The 20,685-nt window shown below is 42.0% G+C and overlaps 1 protein-coding gene across 6 annotated transcripts in view; it reads right to left on the reverse strand.

Annotated features, from left to right (window-relative positions):
- Positions 1-332: 332 nt before the first annotated feature.
- BCAS1 (brain enriched myelin associated protein 1) overlaps positions 333-20,685 on the reverse strand; it is a 78,852-nt gene continuing 58,499 nt past the window's right edge. For 3 of the 6 annotated variants that reach the window (XM_069496049.1, XM_069496048.1, XM_069496047.1), the window contains 4 exons: positions 15,929-16,102; positions 7,985-8,050; positions 3,157-3,420; positions 333-521 (listed from right to left, as the gene is read on the reverse strand). In XM_069496049.1, coding sequence (XP_069352150.1) covers positions 447-521; positions 3,157-3,420; positions 7,985-8,050; positions 15,929-16,102 — 579 coding nt within the window. In that variant the 3' untranslated portion in view covers positions 333-446. The remainder of the gene's footprint in view (positions 522-3,156; positions 3,421-7,984; positions 8,051-15,928; positions 16,103-20,685) is intronic. The other 3 variants (XM_069496052.1, XM_069496051.1, XM_069496050.1) reach the window with 2 other exon arrangements.

Raw genomic sequence — 20,685 nt, forward strand, 5'->3', positions numbered from 1 at the left:
GCCCGTGTTCTCCCTCCTTAAAATGAGAACTTAAACAAACAGATTTTCCTCTCCCTCTTTCAAGCTTACAGGATGAGCACTTACTACAAAGCTTAATTCCTTCTAGCAGGCATTTTTCTTCTGCAACTCACTTGTCACTGACATTTTTCATAACGTAACATGAATGCATTCCTCCACACTTTCCCTTCCCTGCTTGGCAGTCATCAACTCTTCTGACCTAACTAGTTAACCTGCTAAACCACCTTTACAGTTATTTGCCCGAAAAGACTGGACCAGAGACATAAATAATACACCTCAGTATATAACAGCTCGGGCTTAATTTGTACGCAGAATTTCACGTCATGGCTATCAGAAGAATATATACAAGGAGTGTATTTGGGGAGAAGCCGGGGTAAGGGGGAAACATCTTGGTGGCAGGAGAACCTGGTGGGAACTGTGGTGATTGTTTACTTGGATTTGCCAACTGGTCCGATGGCTACTGGGTCAGTTTGCACTTGAGCGTCCGACATCCGCTTTGGTCCCTGGAGAAAAACAGAGAGAAGTTGTAGCCTGTTGAAGGTCTGTAATAGGAACAGCAACAGTGGCCAGTTATGTAGCATTTACTCTGTGCTGGGTGTTGTGGTAAGTATTACTACAGACGTCTTAGTCATGAGTGGTGGATAAGGGAATGGTCTCCAATCAGATGCTCCGTTATATCACTTTCTAGCTTTGTGAGATCTTGGACAAATTAGTTAACTCTTTGTGTTTTGGTTTCTTCATCTTTAAAATGGGAATAATAAAATTTATCTCAGAGGGTTGCTCCCGAGATAAAGTGAGTTCACACTTGTCCTGCGCTTAAAGCAGAACCTGAGGTGTAGAAACCCCCCACCATTCTACCTCCCTTTAGCTCCCCCTCCCCAGTCACCGTCTAGCTACATCACCCTGTTTTGTTTTGTCACAGAATGTAGCACTCTCTGAAAGGACTGTAGCATCCATTTTACTTGTCTAGCGTCCATCTCTGCCGCCAGGATGTAAGATCCGTGAGTCCTGTCCAGTGCCTGGCGGGTGTCTGGCGAGTAGCAGGTTTGCCTTCTTAGTGACTGAACTCGGGGAAGGAGTGCTGTGATGTGGGTACTATTATTATTGTTCTACTTTTTCTGTCAAATGTCACTGATAAAAAGTAAAACCAACTCTATCTGCATATAGTTCTATGAGGTCAGACCAACACATGTAACCACTGTCAAAACTGACATATCAAACGGTTCTAACACCTCCCAAGCCCTCCTCGTGCCCCTCTGTAGTCACCCCCTCCCCACCACAGACCCCGGCAACCGCTGATCTGTTCTCCATCCCTAGAGTGTTGGCTTTTCCAGGATGTCACATCAGTGTCATATGGAATCATAGAGCATGTAGCCTTTCAGCTCGCTTCTTGCACGGGGCAGAGTGCATTGGAGATTCACCCGCGTTGCTGCAGGATCAGGGGTCCTGTTACTTTTGGCCCCTTTTACAGTAGAGGGTAATAGAATATAAGATTGTATCTAGTGCACTAAAGTATACACACATATATATAGTACAGTACAGAGTAGTATAGTACACATTGATAGTATAGTATATGATAGTATATATTTTATAGTATACATATATAGTATAGTAAATATAGTATAGTTTAGTACAGCACAGAACATAGTACCTTAAATATAGTATCATATAGTATAGCATAATATATACTATAGTATAGTATGGTTTATATAGTATAGTATAGGGTAGGGTACTATAATATACTATTGAAAAGTATATGTAGTATAGTGTATGTACAGAGTTGTGTAGTATAATGTGGTACAGTATACATTACAGTATAATATATAATACAGTATAGTGTATTACAGGATAATATAGTATAGTATAACATAGTATAAGTAATTTATACAGGGTGTATATAGAGTGTATGTATGTAGTACATATGTAGTGCAGTGCCCTATAGTATACATAGACTAGCACAATGTAGGGTAGCATGGCACATAGCGTATTCTATACAGTGTCATGTAATAGGGTGTAGTTTACCATGGGATCAGATTGCTGGGCTTTGCACCCCAGATCTACCCCTTCCCAGCTGTGTTACTTGGTCAAGTTGCTTAGCCCTCTGCACCTTAATGGGTAAAATGGGAGTTCGCAGGGCAGTTGTGAAGATTAAATGTTAGTATGTATAAAGTGCTTTGAACAGTATTTGTCACACAGTGAGTGCTATAAAAGAGTTATAGTTGCTATTTTTAGTGGTGGAGGTCACCAGTAGCTACAGGTATCTATGGAATGGAACAGTTATGAGTGATCAAAGGGTTTAGGCCAGCTTGCTCCTCTTAACTACCCGCCTCTACTGCACCACAAAGGCTAACCCCAGTTCAGGGGCCCACGGCTGGTGCCAGTGTTATTCCTTGTCTTGATCCCTGGCTCAACCCATATTCCCTTGAGTCCTGGGTATGACTTTGCTTATTTCTCCTCTGAGTTTATGCTTGACCACCTTGCTTATAATTTGAGTAATGACCCTTCAGGCTTTCTGTGTTTTCCAGGATTTAAATTATCCCAAATATATTTAACATTTACTACTGTTATATTTCACTCCATCTACCTACCCATCCATCTATCTAATCATCCATCCTTTTATTCATTCATTTAACAAATACTTAATTGAGTGTCTACTATGTTCCAGCCACTATCCTGGGGAGGACAGCATTGTCAGTCCGTGAATGGACAAGGTCACTGTTCTCCCAAAGCTAACAGTCTAGGGAAGGAGAAAAACTCTGCCTTCAGCTGTCCCCTTGCTTCCTCTGCAGGCTACATCGAGGTGCCACCTTAGATGTAATCCCCTCCGAGAAGCCTTCCCTGACATTCTCCCCTCAAACCCAAGGCCAGGCCAGGTCCTCACCTTCAGCCTCTCTTCGTGGGCCTTCCTCCTCCCCTCCTGACTCTTCCCACACGCAGCCACAACTGTGGGCTCCAGACTGGCCAGGGCTGTTTACCTTGCTCTTTGCACCTAGCGCAGTGCCTGGCACACAGTAGGTCTTCAATAAATATTTGTCTGCTGAATGTCCAGCCAGCCCCTGTCCGATCTGTCCCCTTTGGAGGTGGGAATCACACCTCTCGCCCGGGAGCCCTGAAAGAAGAGGCAAAAAATCTACCTACCAGGCCCTTAAAGAAGCCCCCGAGGGACTGCTGCCGCTTCTCGAGTCTCTTCTGGGACCTGTCGCCATTCTGCAGCGAGTTGGCATCCCCCGTGGCCTGCCCTGGGCATTGCGCTGGGTCTTTGGCTTCCTGCTTGCTGTTCTTCTGCTTGTTCCCCTCAGCTGCCGACTTCTTGTCCTTGGAGGAGCCCTCTTTGCCCTTCTGGGCCGCTCCTGTGGGTTCTGGCTCTGGAGGCGTGGTGGCCTTCTCTGCAGAGTCCACCGTCTACAAGTGCAGACCAAGCCCATTTTTAGTGGCTGCAAGACAAGTCTCAGCAGCAGGGGAATAAGTATGTTATTACAAAATAGAGATGTTCTAATGTGGGGTGGTACCTACATTTTCATGAATCCCTGGTGAAACGAAAAAATGAAAAAGAAAAAGTGGAAACACTCATCATGGTACAAGGTCATGGTAGGGGACATTTAGGTATTTATCTAATAATCCATTAAGTAATTTTATGCTTTCCCAGCAAGCATTCTTTCCCCTTTCTTCTGGTCCCAGAACTTGGATTTTCCTCGGGGAACCACCTTTCTCTCCCTCCCCCCCACTGGTCTAGGCAAACTAACTCTACCCCTGGGCACAGCATGTGACTCAGGCCTGGCCGATCAGAGCATGGCATGTGAGTGGGCTGCTGTGATGGAGTCAGCACAGGCAAACATAGATAAAGCCTGAGCTAGTCTCAGAGCTTTGCTAAAATAATCGAGAGCTCCCTTTCTATTAGATTGAAGCCATGAAGATGTAAGACTGGAGCTTCCAGCACCACCACGGGAATCTGCCTGAAAAGGAAGCCAACACAGAGGAGAGCAGAGCTGAGAGATGGGGAGGGGGGGGGAGAGAGAGAGAGAGACAGACAGACACCAGGCACTGATGATATTGCATGTGCTCCTGGATCTAGCTGTTCCTGAAGCTCTCTTATGCCCACACCAGCTTTGGGAGCGTTACTCCCACATGCAACCACGTGTGACTTTTTTCCTGGGGATGCTCACTCTTTCCCTCATGATTATGTCTACCTTAATTTTTGGTGTCAATCTGTCCTTTTGCTTCATGAAATGGTGGTAAGAGAAGATGATTGTTTTATCTTTAGTTTTGAATGATGTGTATCTTTCTATGCCAAAATGAAAGATATTATACAATCCTACGTGGTTTCTACAATCTGGAGGGATGAGGCTGTAAAATATGAAATTCTAGAAAACTCTGGGTAAACTACACATAACAAAAAAAATCCATTATGAAGTAGAAACCCTTTTCTCATCATTGACTTGACCTGAAATGTCTATGGGGTCCAGACAGATCATGTAAAAATAAAAAAGCAGCTAGGGGTAAGAATAAAATCCCAGGAAGATCTGATTTCCCCTGTTGTAAAAGCAACATGGGTTTAAAGAAATGTTTCTCCAGTGTAATGAAAGCACCAGTTCAAGCAATGCTGGCTCTGCTGCTGGGGAGACAATTTGGGGTAGAGAGGCTTGTGGTGAACTGACTGTTAACGCCGTGTGTGAAGGGGCCGCAGCTGCTCGGACCCAGCTGAGAGACAGCCTGCAGCCCCAGTGCAGTCAGATCTTCTGTTTTTTCAAAAGAACTTTGGAATTGAATTTTCTAAATGCAAAATATGTCAGCTATTAAATATTGATTTCAAAAATTTTAAAACAGTGATCATGGCAAACAACCGTACCACAAGTCTCCCTATGGGCCACAGGTGACCCACCGGATATGTGTTGATAAGCCTGATTCATAAAGTTCTGTGCTGCCCTCAGATAAAAAGTTCTATGACAGGGTTAATGCAACCAAAGGAGAAACGCCATTTTGCACCAGTGAGTCAAGCACACCCCTTAGAAATAAGTGAGAGAACAAACATGAGACTCCCAGCCCCGAAGGCTCCACAGGTGCTGTCCAGAGGGCGGAAGTCCTCGGAGAAAGCAGCATCAGACACACGGTGTGCCCGAGAAGCTGTCGTGCAGCCGCACGTCCTGGACACCCCTGTCCGAGCCCAGCTGCCGAAGCTGCAGCAAATGCTGAGCTGCAGGTGTCCCCGAGCAGTAGACAGCCCAGAGCAGAAGGCCCCTACACGGAACAGAAACTCGCACCACAGTGCTCTTCAGAAAGGCCAGAAACCAGAGACCCAGTTCAAACTGCTGTTGATTGTTTTTGTCCTGCGGATTTTAAAATACAGCGAGTGGCTAAGAGCTCAGTGTCTGGAGTCAGAGGGACGTGGTTTGATTCCAGTTCCATCACGCCCTTGCTATGTGACCTGGAATAAACTGACCTCTCAGTTTCCTCGTCTGTGTGGGAGTCATGAAAGAAATGACATCTCGTGGTGTTGTGAGGATTTAATTAGCTAAGAGTGGCAAGCTGACTGTGTGAAATGCTAACTGTACAGTGACCAGTCGTCCTGGTTTGTCTGGGAGTGGGGGGGGGGGGTTCCAGGACATGGAACTTAGAGTTTTAAAACCAGGAAAGTTCCAGGCAGACTGGGATGCACTGGTCACCCTGGCTTACCATTGCCAGTGGTTATTCTTTTTAAGGACAACTGTGTGGGTCTGGCCCAGTGGCTGCACCCAGTTAATAATGTTGAATGTGACACGTAGGGTCCCCTTGTGCCTCCCCAGCCCTGCCTCCCTCTTCTCATTCTGCTCCAGCCACACGCCTCCTTTGGTTCCTTGAAGAAGCTTATTCTCGAAACAGGGCTTCACATTGCTGCCACCCCCACTGGTGGGCCACCAGGGCTTCCTACGACTGCCACTGCCTGTCCAGCAAGTCTCAGTCTGTTCCCACCTCCACCCCCAAGTCAGAGTAAGCATTTGCTGTCGCTCAGTGAGGACACACCAGTGTTTTCAAGTCTGGATCCAAGGCCCTGCACAATAGGATTCTCAAAGCACTCTGTGCCGAGTATAAATAGAATGAGGTTTCCAGCTCATTCAAATTTGCACGGACGTCATTCCAGTCTTAGAACCACCAAAATTGTTGGCATAACTCTTTCACTGTGACATTCCAGACAAAATGTACAATCCTATGTAAGTTTTCCCTTTTGAATAGTGTAACTATCGTGTTCCCAAGGTAGTAACCTTTGGGAATTTGGGTTCCAAAGTGGTCTAGAGAATGGGTTTGGGGACAGGCATAGTAACAACTTGAAAAAGAAAAAGAAATTGAATGTGGTAAAAAGCTCTGTATTCCCTGTTTAAATATGCAGGATAAACCAATTAGTATGGAAACATAAATACAGTTACTATGGCAGTCATTGCTGTCCATTTGCGAGAGTGTGGTATGAGCACCATTACGGGATAATTCCCTATGAGCAGCCTCAGAGCAACAGTAACAAACAGAAACTGCTGTGGACTGAACTGTGTCCCCAACCCCAAATTCGTGTGTTGAAGCTCTAACCCACAATGTGATTATATTTGCCCTAGAAAGTAATTAAGGTTAAGTGAAGGCATAAGGATGGGGCCCTGATCCAACGGGATTAGTGTCCTTATAAGAAGAGACTCCCTCTCTCCCTCTCTCTCTCTGCCATGTGAGGACAGTCAGCAGGCTGGTGGCTGTCTACAAGCCAGGAAGAGAGCCCCCATCAAGAACTAAACTTTGCTGGCACCTTGATTTGTCTTTTCCAGCCACTAGAACTGAGAAAACAAATTTCTGTTGCTTAAGCCACTGGCTACAGCATTTTGTTACAGCAGCCATGCTGGCTAATATACCAGCTAACATTTACTGAGCCCACGGTACAGAAATGTCCTAAGTGTTTACGTGTATTAATTCATCTGACAACCCTTTAAAGTAGTCCTTTTCTTTCTCCATTATATAGATGAGGAAGCTGAGGCACTGAGACACTGGTAATTTCCCTAAGTCACACAGCTAAAAAATGGCTGAGTCAGGATTTGAACCCAGACAGTTTAAGTCTACAACTCATGTTCTTAGCCACTTCTCCCTGATGTCATTTTTGTGAAGGTATATTTTTAAGATTAAAAAATGAGTGTAAGCTGGGCATGGTGGTGTGTGCCTGTAGTCCCAGCTACTTGGGAAGCTGAGGTAGGAGGATCGCTTGAGCCCAGGAGTTTAAGTCCAGCCTGGGCAACATAGCAAGACTCCACCTCTAAAATAAAGTAAAATAAAATAAAATAAAATATTTTTAAAAATAAAAACAATTTAAAAAAATAAAAATAAAATAAATTTTTAAAAGTGTAGTTTGGAAAACAGGGTGTTGCATATAATCCCATTTTTAAAAAAGAACCCACATAGTTATAAACATGTTATAGCTATGTTTCTTTAGAAGAGAGAGAATGATGTAAGTGAACCATGTGACCCCATGTTTTTAATCTATTCAAGAAACAGCTCCTACTACGTGCCAGGCACCATGCAATGTGATGTCAAAACAGAAATGTCTCTGCTCCACAGATGTTCCAGGCAGAGGTAGGAAGGTGTAGGGGAGACAAATGAATTACTATAATTTGTAACAAGTGTCATGAAATAAAAGAACAAGATGTAGTGATGATACCTGGACATGGACAGTCTCTTTGAGAAGGTGACATTTATGCCAAGACGTGAAGGAGAGAAGGAATTTTCCATGTGCAAAAGAGGGAGGAGCATGTGTGAAAACCTTTGATAGGAAACAGCTGAGGAACTCTAGCTCGTTTGTGCTCGTGTCTGCAGAGCCCAGCACAGTGCTTGGTATACAGCAGGTGCTTGATCCAGAGATGTTAAATGAGTTGCTGTGGCCGAGAATGGCATAGAAAACAAAGCTGGAAAGAAGAGAGAATACGCCAGCTAAACCCACCACCAAATTGAGTTCAAGGTCACTTACTTGGTAGTTGGAGTCTTTCCCATTTATTTCTTCTGAGTGGGTGATCCCTCCATCCCCTTTCACTGACTAAAATAATAAACAGACAACGGCCTTTCAGCTACCACAAGCGCAGACACAGGGCAAACACGAGGAGCAAGGCAAAGGCAAGACCAGCTAAAAACATATTGCTCATGAGATGTACGGGTTGTCATACAATATTTTAACCAGAGTCCGATTACATTCAAGTGTTGCACTCCCCAAATAACAATAGCAAAAGTCCTAAACCCTGGGATTATGTCATTCTGGGATAAATACATGGTAATGAAAATACCAACACTGGAACCAGGAGGTGGTTGAACATATTAAACAGATGCATAACTGAACGAACAACTGACCCATTAGTAGCCTCCACTGATAACACTTAGGTGGCTGTGTGTGTTTTGCTGTATTTCCCTCAGCAGAGATACGAATTCTCCAGTGGAGCTGAGCATCCCATTTCCATCCTCCTGTAGCCAGCAGCATCAGTGACGGGCTGGGTGGGGTTGTCTTTGACTCCTTAAGCCCCATGCTCTGAGCTAATGGTTCTAAAAGTACGATTCCAGGACCAGCAGCTTCAGCACCGCCTGGGAACCTGTTAGAAATGCAAATTCTGGAGACCCGCTTCAGATGTACCAAATCAAAAGCTTTGGGGAGGGGGCTGAGGCTCAACCATCTGTGCTTTATCAAGCCCTCCAGGTGGCTCTGGGGCGAGTTTGAGCATCATTGCTCTAAGCTAACCAGCCATAGACAAGTTCAGAACAATCTGGGGTCTGTGGTTTTAACTGTGCATTTAGTATTACCCTATGTTTGATAAAATACCTATGAAATCTGGTGATGAATCGCTCAGTTCCCATCAGCAGTATCGACTCGGGTCTAATCCTGGCATATTTGGTTATTGTGTAATGTCTCCTCTTTCCAACTATGGAGGGAGGGTCGAGAGTGGGGGTTAAGCAACGTGGATCAAGAGGAAGTTTCCAGAGTCCACTGTTATCAACTTGGCTCTCCCCTTAGCAGATGGCAAGAATCCAGAACACATGGACTAAGAACAGCAAAAACGTTGAAGGCGCTCGAATACTTTCTGACTGGTAAATGTCACGTGTCTTTGTTATCTGAGATATGCTGCTCATAGAAGTAATAAAAATTTTATGAAGGCTAACTTTTAGTGGGGTGCTACAGAGTGCCAGGCATCGTGCTAAATGAGATAATAACTTGCGTTATTTCATTACATCAGAACCTCACAATAGAGGAATAGTTATTTTATTTCACAGGCAAGAAACAGAAGCTCAGAGACACCAGCATGGGTCATGGAAATAGAAGGTTCGAGGGCCAGGATTTGATGGCAGGCAGTGACTCCATTTCCATCCTCTAAACCACTCCCCATACTACCCCCAGAAGGCAGGAGGTGCCACTCAATCAACAAATGTTTACTGAGCATTCACTATGAAGTTACTTGATGTTAGATTAGGCAAAATGATAAGATAGAGGCTGCGCAACCACAAACGCGGAGGTCTGTGGGACATGCCCATCGTCAGGGGCCCACTGTGCTCATCTTTCGATGTTGCTTGGTGCTGCTCTCTAGGCCCTCCAGTGGTTTAACACACTGTGTGAATTGCTATGTCCTCCTTTTCCCCAAAGCAATATTTACAGAGCTTGGCAGAGGGTAGAACCCTGATACGTGCTTCTCGATTGGTTAGGAATAAAAGAAGTGGTGTCTGGAAGGTCCATGTACTTTTCTTAGGGACATCATTGTGCATTTCACTAAGGTTTTCAAACCAAAGGCAAAGAAAGATCAGTCTGCACTCTGCATAAAGTTTAGATCCTTTTACGTGGAAAGCGGGCTTTCCTTCCTCTATTAATTGTTCTATTAATACAAAGGCCAGTCTTGCTCGAGAAGTTTTAGAAAAAGAATTTGACTGTCTTGGTTATTGCTCCCCTCCCCATGACCAGCTCCGTCGGCCTTCCCCTCACACCCACAGGTGTGAACACCTGGGGATTTCATTTAACTTCCAGAATTCAGGCGTGTCTTCCTGCTCACATTAGCTGGCCTTTGGGGAATGTTGAGCAGCAAAAACCAAATGCACAATATGGCTTTTTAAGCAAAAACTGAATGGACGTTAGGAGTCATGCACAGCCCTTCCACCATCTAAAGAATAAAGTTCTCTTTTTCTCCCCGAAAGAGAGGGATTTTTAACTTCCCTTTAGCAGTTTCAACTTGGCATCTGTTCAGTCCTCTGCCAGTTTAAGGTTTCAATTTGCTTTCTTCCCCCTCCCTTTCTTTGATAGTCCTCAGAGGAGAATTTGTACTGAATCAGAAGGCCATGCTGGCAGCAGCGGACCTCACTTAATATCATGAGGACAGAACTTCAGGCTGTCAGGGAGATTGTTGCAAAGAGGTTCAACCTCTTTAAAAATAAAAAGAAGAGAGAGAGAGAGAGAGAGACAGAGAATGCCAAGCTTTTCAGTGATTTTTCTCTGTTGGTTTATTCTGAAGCATATAAAGCTGTATGTGAAGGTTTAGACTAAGGATCTTATTAAGCCTATTTGAGATCACTTCTGTAAACACAGTTATTATTAATAATCATTCCCTCCCTCCTTCCCTCTCTCTCTCTTTCTTTTGCCTTCTTTTTCTTTCTCTTTGCACTGCCCTCTTTCAAAGACAAGTCAGAATAACCCATTTTGGACTTTGTATTCCAAGGACCATAACCACAGAAGCTTACTTTTCCAGCTGTCAAAAACAGCAAAGTTACTGTTTAAAGAGACTAAAATTCTCCCAGAAACTACTTAATATTTTGAAGAACAGTTTAAAGACTATGAAATAATTTCAGAGATTTTTCCAGTTTGATACTGAGCAACTTTCTTCATGGAGTTTATTTTTATTCATGAGAGTCAAAGGTGAAGCATCTCAGGGCATTCAGCCTGCAGTTTTGAGATGGAATCTAGTTGTGGCATCCAAGCCCTGCATATTAATGAAGTCATTTTTTATTTCTTTCATTGTGTCATGCATAGCTTGATACTCTGAGGAACATTTGAACCATCTCCAATATATATCACCTAGATATTCAAAATTCTAACAGAAATGTTTGGTGGTCAGTTTGCATTTCTTTGAAAGGAATAGAAATGTATTTTGATGGCAATATAACTCAACCAAAGTTGAGATTTAGAAGAAAAAGAATTGGGATGAAAATTTAATATGGGGTGAGTATATCAGCAATATTGTTTACTAGATCCGCCTCATTAGAACAAATTCAAGGAACTGGATCTACCAGAAATTTCCAGGATCAACAAAGGTTATGAGTCTGAACTTTGTGTTTTACCAAGATGCTCACTTGCAATGGAATCGGACTAGCCAGACAAAATTAATAAGCTGAGTAATTAAGTTTTATTTTAATGACAAATATACTCAGAAAACTTCTGTCCATGCTCTAAGCGAGCCATGCATTCGTTTTCTTCTCTTTTGCCTTGCTGGCATTTTAGGTAAAGTGTCACAGCTCAACACATAAAAACAATGTTTCCAAAGAAAACATTACTAAGCGAATTATAAAAATGGAGCCTATGGTTGTTCTACCTCCCTCTGTTCCTTCAAAGAAAATCAGCTGCAGAAGCACAAAAACCAGCAATAGCTCATGAGTATAAGGGTGAGCTTTAGAATCAACAAAAATGACAACTAAACAAACACCTGAATTTGAATTCTGGCTCCACCGTTTACCAGCCCTGGGAACCACTTAAACACTCTCGAGGTGCCCTGGTCCTCCCAGGGAGGCAGGGAGAGCATTTGTTCTACAGGGTTCCATATGAACCAATAAAATAGTGCCTGCGATGCACTTGGCACGGTGCCAGCCCTGTCATAAGCATGGAAGCTGCTACTGTTATTACTACTCATCACTGGAAAGCGCCAAATGACCACAGAGCCCCTTTAAGGGTAGGAGGGAAAGCAAGTCAGTGGTGGAGGAATTGCCCAGATAAATGCTTCTGAAAAGCAAGAGCAAATCAGTATTAATATTTTAATACTCAGGGGAGAATTTGAGATCAAGCATGTTAGCTAGGAGACTCTTGTTTTCTCTTGTTTTTTGTTTTATAATTATCATTATAATCCACCCTCTTTTCTGTTCCAGATTGTAAATTTCAACAGGTTTTATTAGACTTATTCGATCTAATGTAAGCAAGAAAAACACTCCGATTTCATGACTGTCGCCTTATCTGGGCCATTAATTTGCCCAGTATTAAAGCTCACGGTATTTCTCTAAGCCTGAGAACGTTATTCCAACAAAGATTTTCTTATAAAACTAATGGTCCAAAGAAAGACACATGAGGAGGATTGAATGAAATCATGTATGTGAAAATAGTTTGGAGGAGCAAAGCACTTTTCAGGTGCAAGGTGTTATTAATGTTGACGAATTATAAATCCCTGCCTATCTATTTCTTTCTACCACCTTTATGGTGTCATCTGCCTACCTGGTTTGTAGATCCATGAACGCAGTACTCTACCCACTCGCTTGATAAAAATACACTAGCACTTCGAACATTCAGTTTCTTGACATACAGCTGAATTAATATGTATAAGAATCTTTTCCTATTTAGGACATGACAGATGTCTTTGATATTCCTTGCAATTATTTTGAAGTCCTGTAGGAGCCCATAGGATTTTTGTGAAGTTATACATCTACATGTGTTGAATGCAATGTTAGGACTTATATGATTCTGTTTTTTTTTCCTGAAATATAGTTATTTGAAAAATGATATTCTTTCTATTTTTATTTTTATAAGAGGTTAATTTCTGGAAAGAAAAATCTCTTCAGAAATTAATTGGGCAATGCATTTATTTTGAAGGAAATACTTAACAGAGTTACTTTACCTTGGGATACTAAAATAAGTTACCTGAGAGAAACTTAGGTAGGCAAAGGCTAGAAAGTAGAAAATCAATGATTTGATGAATCGAGAAACTGAATACAAATGAGAGGTTTTGCAATTGAGTTTTCTCTTCTATTAAATCAATTATTTAAACAAACCCATATTTTTCTAACAATATCTGAAATTCATTTGAAATATTTATTTATTTGGCTCAAAAACCCTTGAAAACCCTTGGAGATGGGCCAGGTGCTTCTCTGTTTCCAAAAACTTAGAAGACGTTGTTTTTTTTTTTTTTTCCCCCTGCATAAATCCAAAGACCCTAAATCAGTTTGGAAGCCATGAACATATTATCAAAAAATGTTTCCTAAAAATAATTGCTAGAGCCAACTTCCAGGAACCTACCCAGTGGGGATGTTAACAGGTGCATAAACGCAGGTGTACAAGGATCTTTATGCAGGTTAGTGAAGCAATTGAAATAATCTGTGTGAGACACTCGGTGCGTGCTCACTAAATATGGGCATAGAGTTAAAAATAAATGTCTGTTTTCTTCATTAGCTTTTATTTTCCGAGAGGAAAGAGATGGCATCTGTTTATGCTCATGGTTACATCCCTTGTGCCTGGAATGCAGTGGGCACTCAATAATTATTTGTTGAATAAGTGAATGAATGAAATGCAAAAAGTTGGAAGCAAGCCAAATATCCATCAAGAGGGCGACAGGTAATCTTAGTGTGATAACTCCAGACAACTTAATTCAAAGAAGTTGTTTTAAAGAATGAGAAAGTCCCCTACTAGGGGTTGCAAATTCAAATACACGCAGGGAAAGGGCCAGTGACATAAATGAGTGAGCTGGGCTGGGTGTGACAACAGGGAGTGGTGGGGAATTCGACAACCTGGAAAATCCATCTTTTGTGTATTTGAATTAATCATAACGTAAACATAATGTTCTAACGAGAACAAAACAGAAAAAAAAAGACAGTAATTAGGATATCTGTAATTTTAGGGGAAATCCAGCAATCCCAGAAGTAGCGTTTAAACTTTAAAAGGAAAAAATAATGTCTGAGTTCCCAGGCATAACTCTTTTCATGTGCTATAGGTAATAGGAACAATGGACAGAGAAGTCCTGACACTATGAATCTGCTGAGGATGGCGTGGAAAAATGTGTCTTCGCCTGTCTCTATGCCCATCCTACAAAGAATGAATTTCAAAGGACCTTTTGTTTCCAATTCATTCCCCTAACCATTTAGACTTACCTAGTTCTACTGCCAAAAAAATTCCCCCGAATAATGTCTAACAGATAGCTCTGGAGATGAGTTTAACATGGGACTTCAAATTTAAGAATTTGTTTTGGATGGATGCAGTGAGTGGTTTAGAGGTTTTTTTCATGCTTTATTTGGACTTTTTTGTATTTTTTCCTCTTTTAAATGAAGAAGCTTCGTGTTGTTTATTTGGAAAAAACTGTCATTCTAGTTGCTATTTTTTTTTTTTTCTGTATCTCTCAATTCCATCCAGAAATGAGAAAGCTGATCACCGTCAATATTATGATGATCTATTTGGGGATCCCATTTGTAAGTTAGATGAGTTGCCAGAAACAGGCCAAATGTTCTTTTCTTCCCTGGCATCCTGTAAACATTGGTTTAAAAAAATCTCAAATCTTAATCTCCATTTTCAGCACCAAATTGCAAATCAAATGGCCAGCAGTATAGATGGGGTTTTGGCCATATGGCAGGCCTATTACTTATTCTAAACTTTTTCCTTCATGAGAGTCTAACAAGAAAAGAAAATGATTCCAGCCAACAACTTCTAACATAATTATTTCTAATATGCCTCAACTCCCACTGGCAAGGGTTTGTTTTGTTTTGTGGACTAGAAGGAATTCCTTAACAGGTTGAGCCTGTGAAATTAGAGAGTTGCTTTCTCAAAGGATTAAACTCCTAAATGCTCCTGAAAATAAAGGCGCACTATAATGAAATTCTTGTTTTTCATCAAAAGAGAATTAAACCAATGACCTTTTGCATGCATTTTTGGTTTTTGTCCTTCAACTGATTTAGGTTTTGTTGCATTCTATTACTCAAGTTCCTGGCTGTTTAGATATTTAACGTACATGACTATAGACACCAAAAGATGTCTGTCCACATTTTTTCTATTCTATACAAATTAAAAACATGGCAAAAATTCACTAAGTTTATATGTATTCAGCAGTAGAATATTACATTGTCATGTTGTCATTTCCTTATTTGAATTATCTGTAAATCAGCGTTGTCCAAATTTATGTTATTCTCATGTCATCTTTAGAATTTTTGCCACTTCAATATATAACTTGGACTATTTCTTTTCTTTCTTTCTTTCTTTTTTTTTTTTTTTTTTTAGAGACAAGGTCTCACTCTGTCACCCAGGCTGGAGTGCAGTGGTACAGTCATAGCTCATTGCAACCTTGAAATCCTGCGCCTCCCGAGTAGCTGGGACTACAGGCTCACGCCACTGCACCCGGCTAATTTTTTCTATTTTTTTGAAGAGATGAAGTCTTGCCATGTGCCCAGGTTAGTCTCAAACTCCTGGCCTCAAGTGATCCTCCCACCTTGACCTCCCAAAGAACTGGGATTAGAGGTGTGAGCTGCCACACCCAGCCAAAAATGCCTTATTTATGTAAATAAATATATTTTCAAAGGAAATTTCATATCATTACCATAAGGAGAGAAGCAGTATCATTGGGTATCATTGGCCAGCAACAGAAGGAAACTTTGAAAATAAAAAAAATTTAGAAGTAAACAATAGTATTAACTTCTAGGTGGACACTATTGTCTGCCAAAGCTGGAGACCCAAGGCCAACACTTTCTCTGTTACAAAGGGAGTTAGCAGGGGTTAAAAAAGGGTTAAAGACTATTAGCAACAAAGTGAGACTTTCTCTGTGATTGAATCAGAAGGAGAAAAGGGAATTTTCTTACTGCATAATTCGTTTTCCATTCATATCCCATACACACCGCCTACAATCATGTGTCATACCACTATGGCATGGGGCCTGTGTTCTCGGAAGCTCATCTAGGTACTTCTGTTCTCCCGTGCAGGGAGGAAGCGGCTTACCATTTGTCTGAGAAACGCCATCAGGGAGCTTCTTGGTGGTTTGCTTTCTTCTCTTTTGAGTTTGACTTCTGCAGGGTCAGGCGTAGCATCTCCTTCTTCGTTGAGATCCACTGTTTGTAAGGCTGAGTCTACTTCCGAGGACTTTATAATCTCTACTGGTGATTCACACACCACCTGGATTATTTTGCCAGGTAATAAGAAAATGAAAAAAAAAATTCCCCCCAAACATGTTTGATAGAATGGGGTCCTGGTTGCCCCCCTGTCCACAAAGTAGCTACAGATTTGACTCTAAGACCATTTCTACACAGGCACATCTTCAAGCAGAAACATTCACGTTGTATGATGTGCTCTTACACAGTCAATTTCTGAACAAGAGCCAAATGGATGTGGAAGTGGCAACGTTCCTTCCTCCAAGAAGGTACGAGGCACACATAGGAGGTCCCTTTTGCCCTTCAGAGCATGCCCAATACCCTCCTCTCCTCGTAAGCCCACCTCTTTGGTTTGCCCCAAAGGTGAATTCCACCTGGCCTGTGTAGAAATCAGGAATAATCATTTTCTTAAGAGTCAAGCCTTAGAGAAGGTAACCATGACAACTTCCAATCCACATCTTAGTCCCCCTGCACCTGTGGAAAAACTGTCCTCTCTGCAGAAAGGACAGCGTAAACGCCACTCAGTTGGGTCAACTGGCCTTCCTCATTAACTTGTTTCCCACCTGCCCCCAGACCAGTCATTTGTCCTTCGTACTTAATGGAAGTTCATGATTTCAGATGAGAAATGAACTTGGTAAGAAAAATGATGGCCAAGTTGTTTATGGCCCCTGGCCTGGCACCCAGTGAGCTCAGTGTCCCCTGAATGTCTGCAGGGAGCAGGGCAGGTGAGTGGGGGGTGGGGCTGGGGCACAGATGCAAGGCCCTGTTTACCTGCACCTGAGCCCAACTCTTGTCATTTTGCATTGCCTCACTCTGTGTGTGCAGGGCCCCAGTCCCACCTGGGACAGTGTCTGCATCTGCAAGGGGCCCTGCAACAGGACAGAGCGAGGTGGCCAGGGGAGGGTTTTATAATCCCCTTTGTTTCCTCAGGCGGGGGTTGGCAAACTACTACCAAATCTGGCGGGTAGGTGCCTGTTTCTGCATGGCTCCTGGGCTAAGAATGGTTTTTCCATTTTTTATAGGGTTGTAACAAATGTTTTAAAAGATGAATAAGATGGGATACAGGCCATAAATGGCCCGCAAAGCCTAAAATATTTACCATCTGGCCTTTTATACCACAGGTTTTTTATCCCCTGCCTGCAAGGAAAGCAGTTACAGGGACAAAGGCCTCTTTGCACTTGTCCTTGCTGGTGTCAGACCCTTGTTTTCAATGTGGGGGGTGGGGAAGGGGACTTAATTATTTCTAAAGGTCCAGTATGCTCGTGGAGAAACCGTTTTCCTTTCCTTCATACAGAATAAACCATTGGTTTGCAAATGACCCAAATTTTCCAAATCAACAAGAACCCTCAGTTTCTGTATTGTCAACTGACACAGGCAGCTGCCCGTCCACAAATCAACACACAGAACACCCTGGAATTTGGCAACTAAATCACAGTAGCATATCCCCATCTGACATATCTTAAGATGCTGACATGATTTCTAGTATTTCCTTTTTTGTAAACAAAGAACTACTTCGAGGAGCTATAAACTCAAAAGCCTCCAGGAGGCGAGGCAGGTAACATCAGCATGAATGAATGGTGGGACGATGGCGGACTAAAGTCAAGTTGTCCCATCTAAAGACATTAAAGGAATCAAAATGCTGGATTGGCCAAACGAAACACGTTTGTGAGTGAGCTTCTGCTGCTGGGCTGCAGGTTTCTGACCTTGCTCTGTTTTTATGAAACCAGGCTGAAACCGGAGCCCCACACAGACTGGGGTTGGCAGTCAGATGTGGACATGGGTTTCTACATATAAAGCTGATTTAATTCGACTGCATTTCTGACAAATAAGCTTCAGCCCCAAGAGCCCTTGGGGTGAGCCTGAAATGTAGGCGTAGAGTGCGGGCTCTAAAGCAAGCTGCCAGAGTCTAAATCTTGTCTTTGCTCCTTTTGGCTGTGCTCAGCTAAGGTCGGAGCTCCCCATCTCTGCGCCCCTGTTTTCTCTGCTCTCGATGGGGGTGAATACATGTGGGAAAGCTGTTGTCAGGATTAAGTCAGGCAGCACATGTAAAGTTCTTAGAACTGTGTCGGACACAATAAGCACTTCATTAATGCTAGTGTTGTTATTTGTGTTAATTAACATTAGAGCTATTTACTCTGTGAACATGAATTATCTGGAATCACCCACCATGCACAAGTCTATTATTTAAAGATGACTGTATTAGTATAATAACTACCTCTTTATACTATGCCTGGCATTGTGCGAGGTGTGTGTGTGTGGGTATATATATATATAACCTCAAGAAATGGTTACAAAGACAGCTTAGGAAAGATAACATTATCCCCATTCTACAGATGAAGAGTCTGAATGGTTGAATGACTTGGCCAAAGTCACACGATGGGTAAGTGGCCATTGCAAGGAGGATGGCATTTTCTGCCAGTAACTGAATAGCTACCAGTGGCTTAATCAGCCAAAACAGGGAATGAGAAGTTTAACAGCAGGAAGTTCTGAGGTTGGTTCTGTGGCTTTACACAATGTCTCTAAGAACTTTGGTTCTTTCTATTCTTTGGCTCTGCCATTCTTGGCATGCTGGATTTTCATCCTATTACCTCCTGGTAATAAAGTAGCTGCCACAGTTCCAGATATCACATCCTCAACCCAATGTCCTGAGAAGGAAGGAAGGTCACAGCAAAAGATTTGCTGCAAATGAACTTCTGTATTTTGATCCTCTATCTCAGGATACATAAATTTCATTAGTCAGAACTGGGTCACATCCTTACCCCTCAGCTAATTATTGGTGAAGAAAATGAGATTACTGGTTTAGACCAATCATGATTAAATACTTTGGGTGTATTGTAGTTGCCAATCTTGCCCGAGATCAAGGGCAGAAGAGTGGAGGAATGGAAAGTGGCCCTTACGTAGGTAATGAGCAGAGTTTGACTTAGGGACCCTGGGTTCAGAACTATCCTGTCTTTGAAGTAGTGAGTTCTTTTTTCATGTGTGCAAGGAGCAGGAGGGAAAATTACTCATATAAGAAAATGTCAGATTGTATGACAATAATTTTGAAAATCAACTTTATATAATGCTAATGGTTCCCTTGCTGGGACTTTTTAAATGTTGAGAGGTGTCATCAACTTATGCATTTTATGCCACAAGTTCATTCTCCAAAATACAACTATTTCAGTAGGAAAAAAAAAAAAAGGAGACTTTTAGAGACTTCCGTTAGTTTTGGAGTCAGGCCGAGAAGTTGGCCAAGGAAAATCCACTGATATCCAGTATGGAAACCCAGAACAATCTGGGCTAAGTAAGGATATGATTTGCACATACAGACATAAGAATTCAATTTTTATTTGGATAGTTTTCCAACTTCCTTTCAGGCCAAGGCTTTGGAAAAAGTTGTTCCCTATTTAGAATGTATGACTGCATCTGCACATTTTAATTTTGGGTATGATGGACATAATTAAAATCAGATATATGCTATATTTTAGAATTAAATTCCCCTTGCTTGATTTCATTAGGCGATATGGTATACATCATGTGAAGATGGCTGATATGTTTAATACAGACATATACATCTCAGTAAAGGGCTTCTCTTTTTGCCTCAAATTTTATACCATTATTACTGTGGAAATTTGGCATATACAGTTTTCACTAGAACTGTGAGTTTTGGAAACTGATTTATGCCAAAATAGATTTCCTCCATGTAAACTTTATTCACAACCTAATAATATTGATATTAAAGATTTTTATTTTAGAATTTTTAAAAATTATTTTACTGGATTTATAACATAATTATTTGATTACAAAGAAATTTCAGAGATTTTTTTTCTATTCAGTAAGTGTTCTCCCATATCTGCTTACACACCCCAATTTTGCTTTGGGGGAATAATCTTGCCTAAGTTCGAGACTATGTGATTTGGAGGAAGACAATTGAAAAGGCGTAAACAAGTCAACATGGTCTAGCTCTTTGACCATGTTGGTTCAGGGATGGCAGTAGATGGCAGACTGCATTATTTCCTCAATTATTTCTTCCATCTTCCTGTAAAAGAACTACAGAATTGTGTCCTTTGCTGTGTGTCTTGCTTTAGTGAAAGGAATGTGAGTTGATAGGATGTAAATCTTGACTGAGAGGAAGCTGGAGGGGCCATTGCATGGTTCACCATGGCACTATTTTCTCTCTGCAACTAGAACTGCATGTCCTTGTTGGAGGGGCTGCTGCTTCTCTCTAGATCCCGGCAGGAAGATGCCACGTGGGTAAGCCACAGCCAATTTACAGCTGACGTGTAGCATGAGTGAGGAAAAAAAAAGTCTTTGCCATTGAGAACCACTGAAATTAGGGGCTTGGTTGTTACTGCAACATAACCTGGCAAAAGCTGACTAACAGAGCATGTGAATGCATTTGAGCTAATGGAAGACATTAGCTCAACAAATTCTAAGACACACAGGGTTGCTACTGGACAAATCTCTCTACTCTGGACTAGGTGATATGATGTTGGGATGCTGACAATGTGGCCAGACCAAGAAGGCTAAGCCAAGGGAGAGCCTTGAACAAACTTCATTTGAAACCAGTTGACTTTCTAGTGATGAGAGCCCATAAATTTCATTTTCTTTTTAATCCAGGTTGAGTTG

This window comes from Eulemur rufifrons, chromosome 20, assembly GCF_041146395.1.
Source record: "Eulemur rufifrons isolate Redbay chromosome 20, OSU_ERuf_1, whole genome shotgun sequence".
Lineage (NCBI taxonomy): Eukaryota > Metazoa > Chordata > Mammalia > Primates > Lemuridae > Eulemur > Eulemur rufifrons.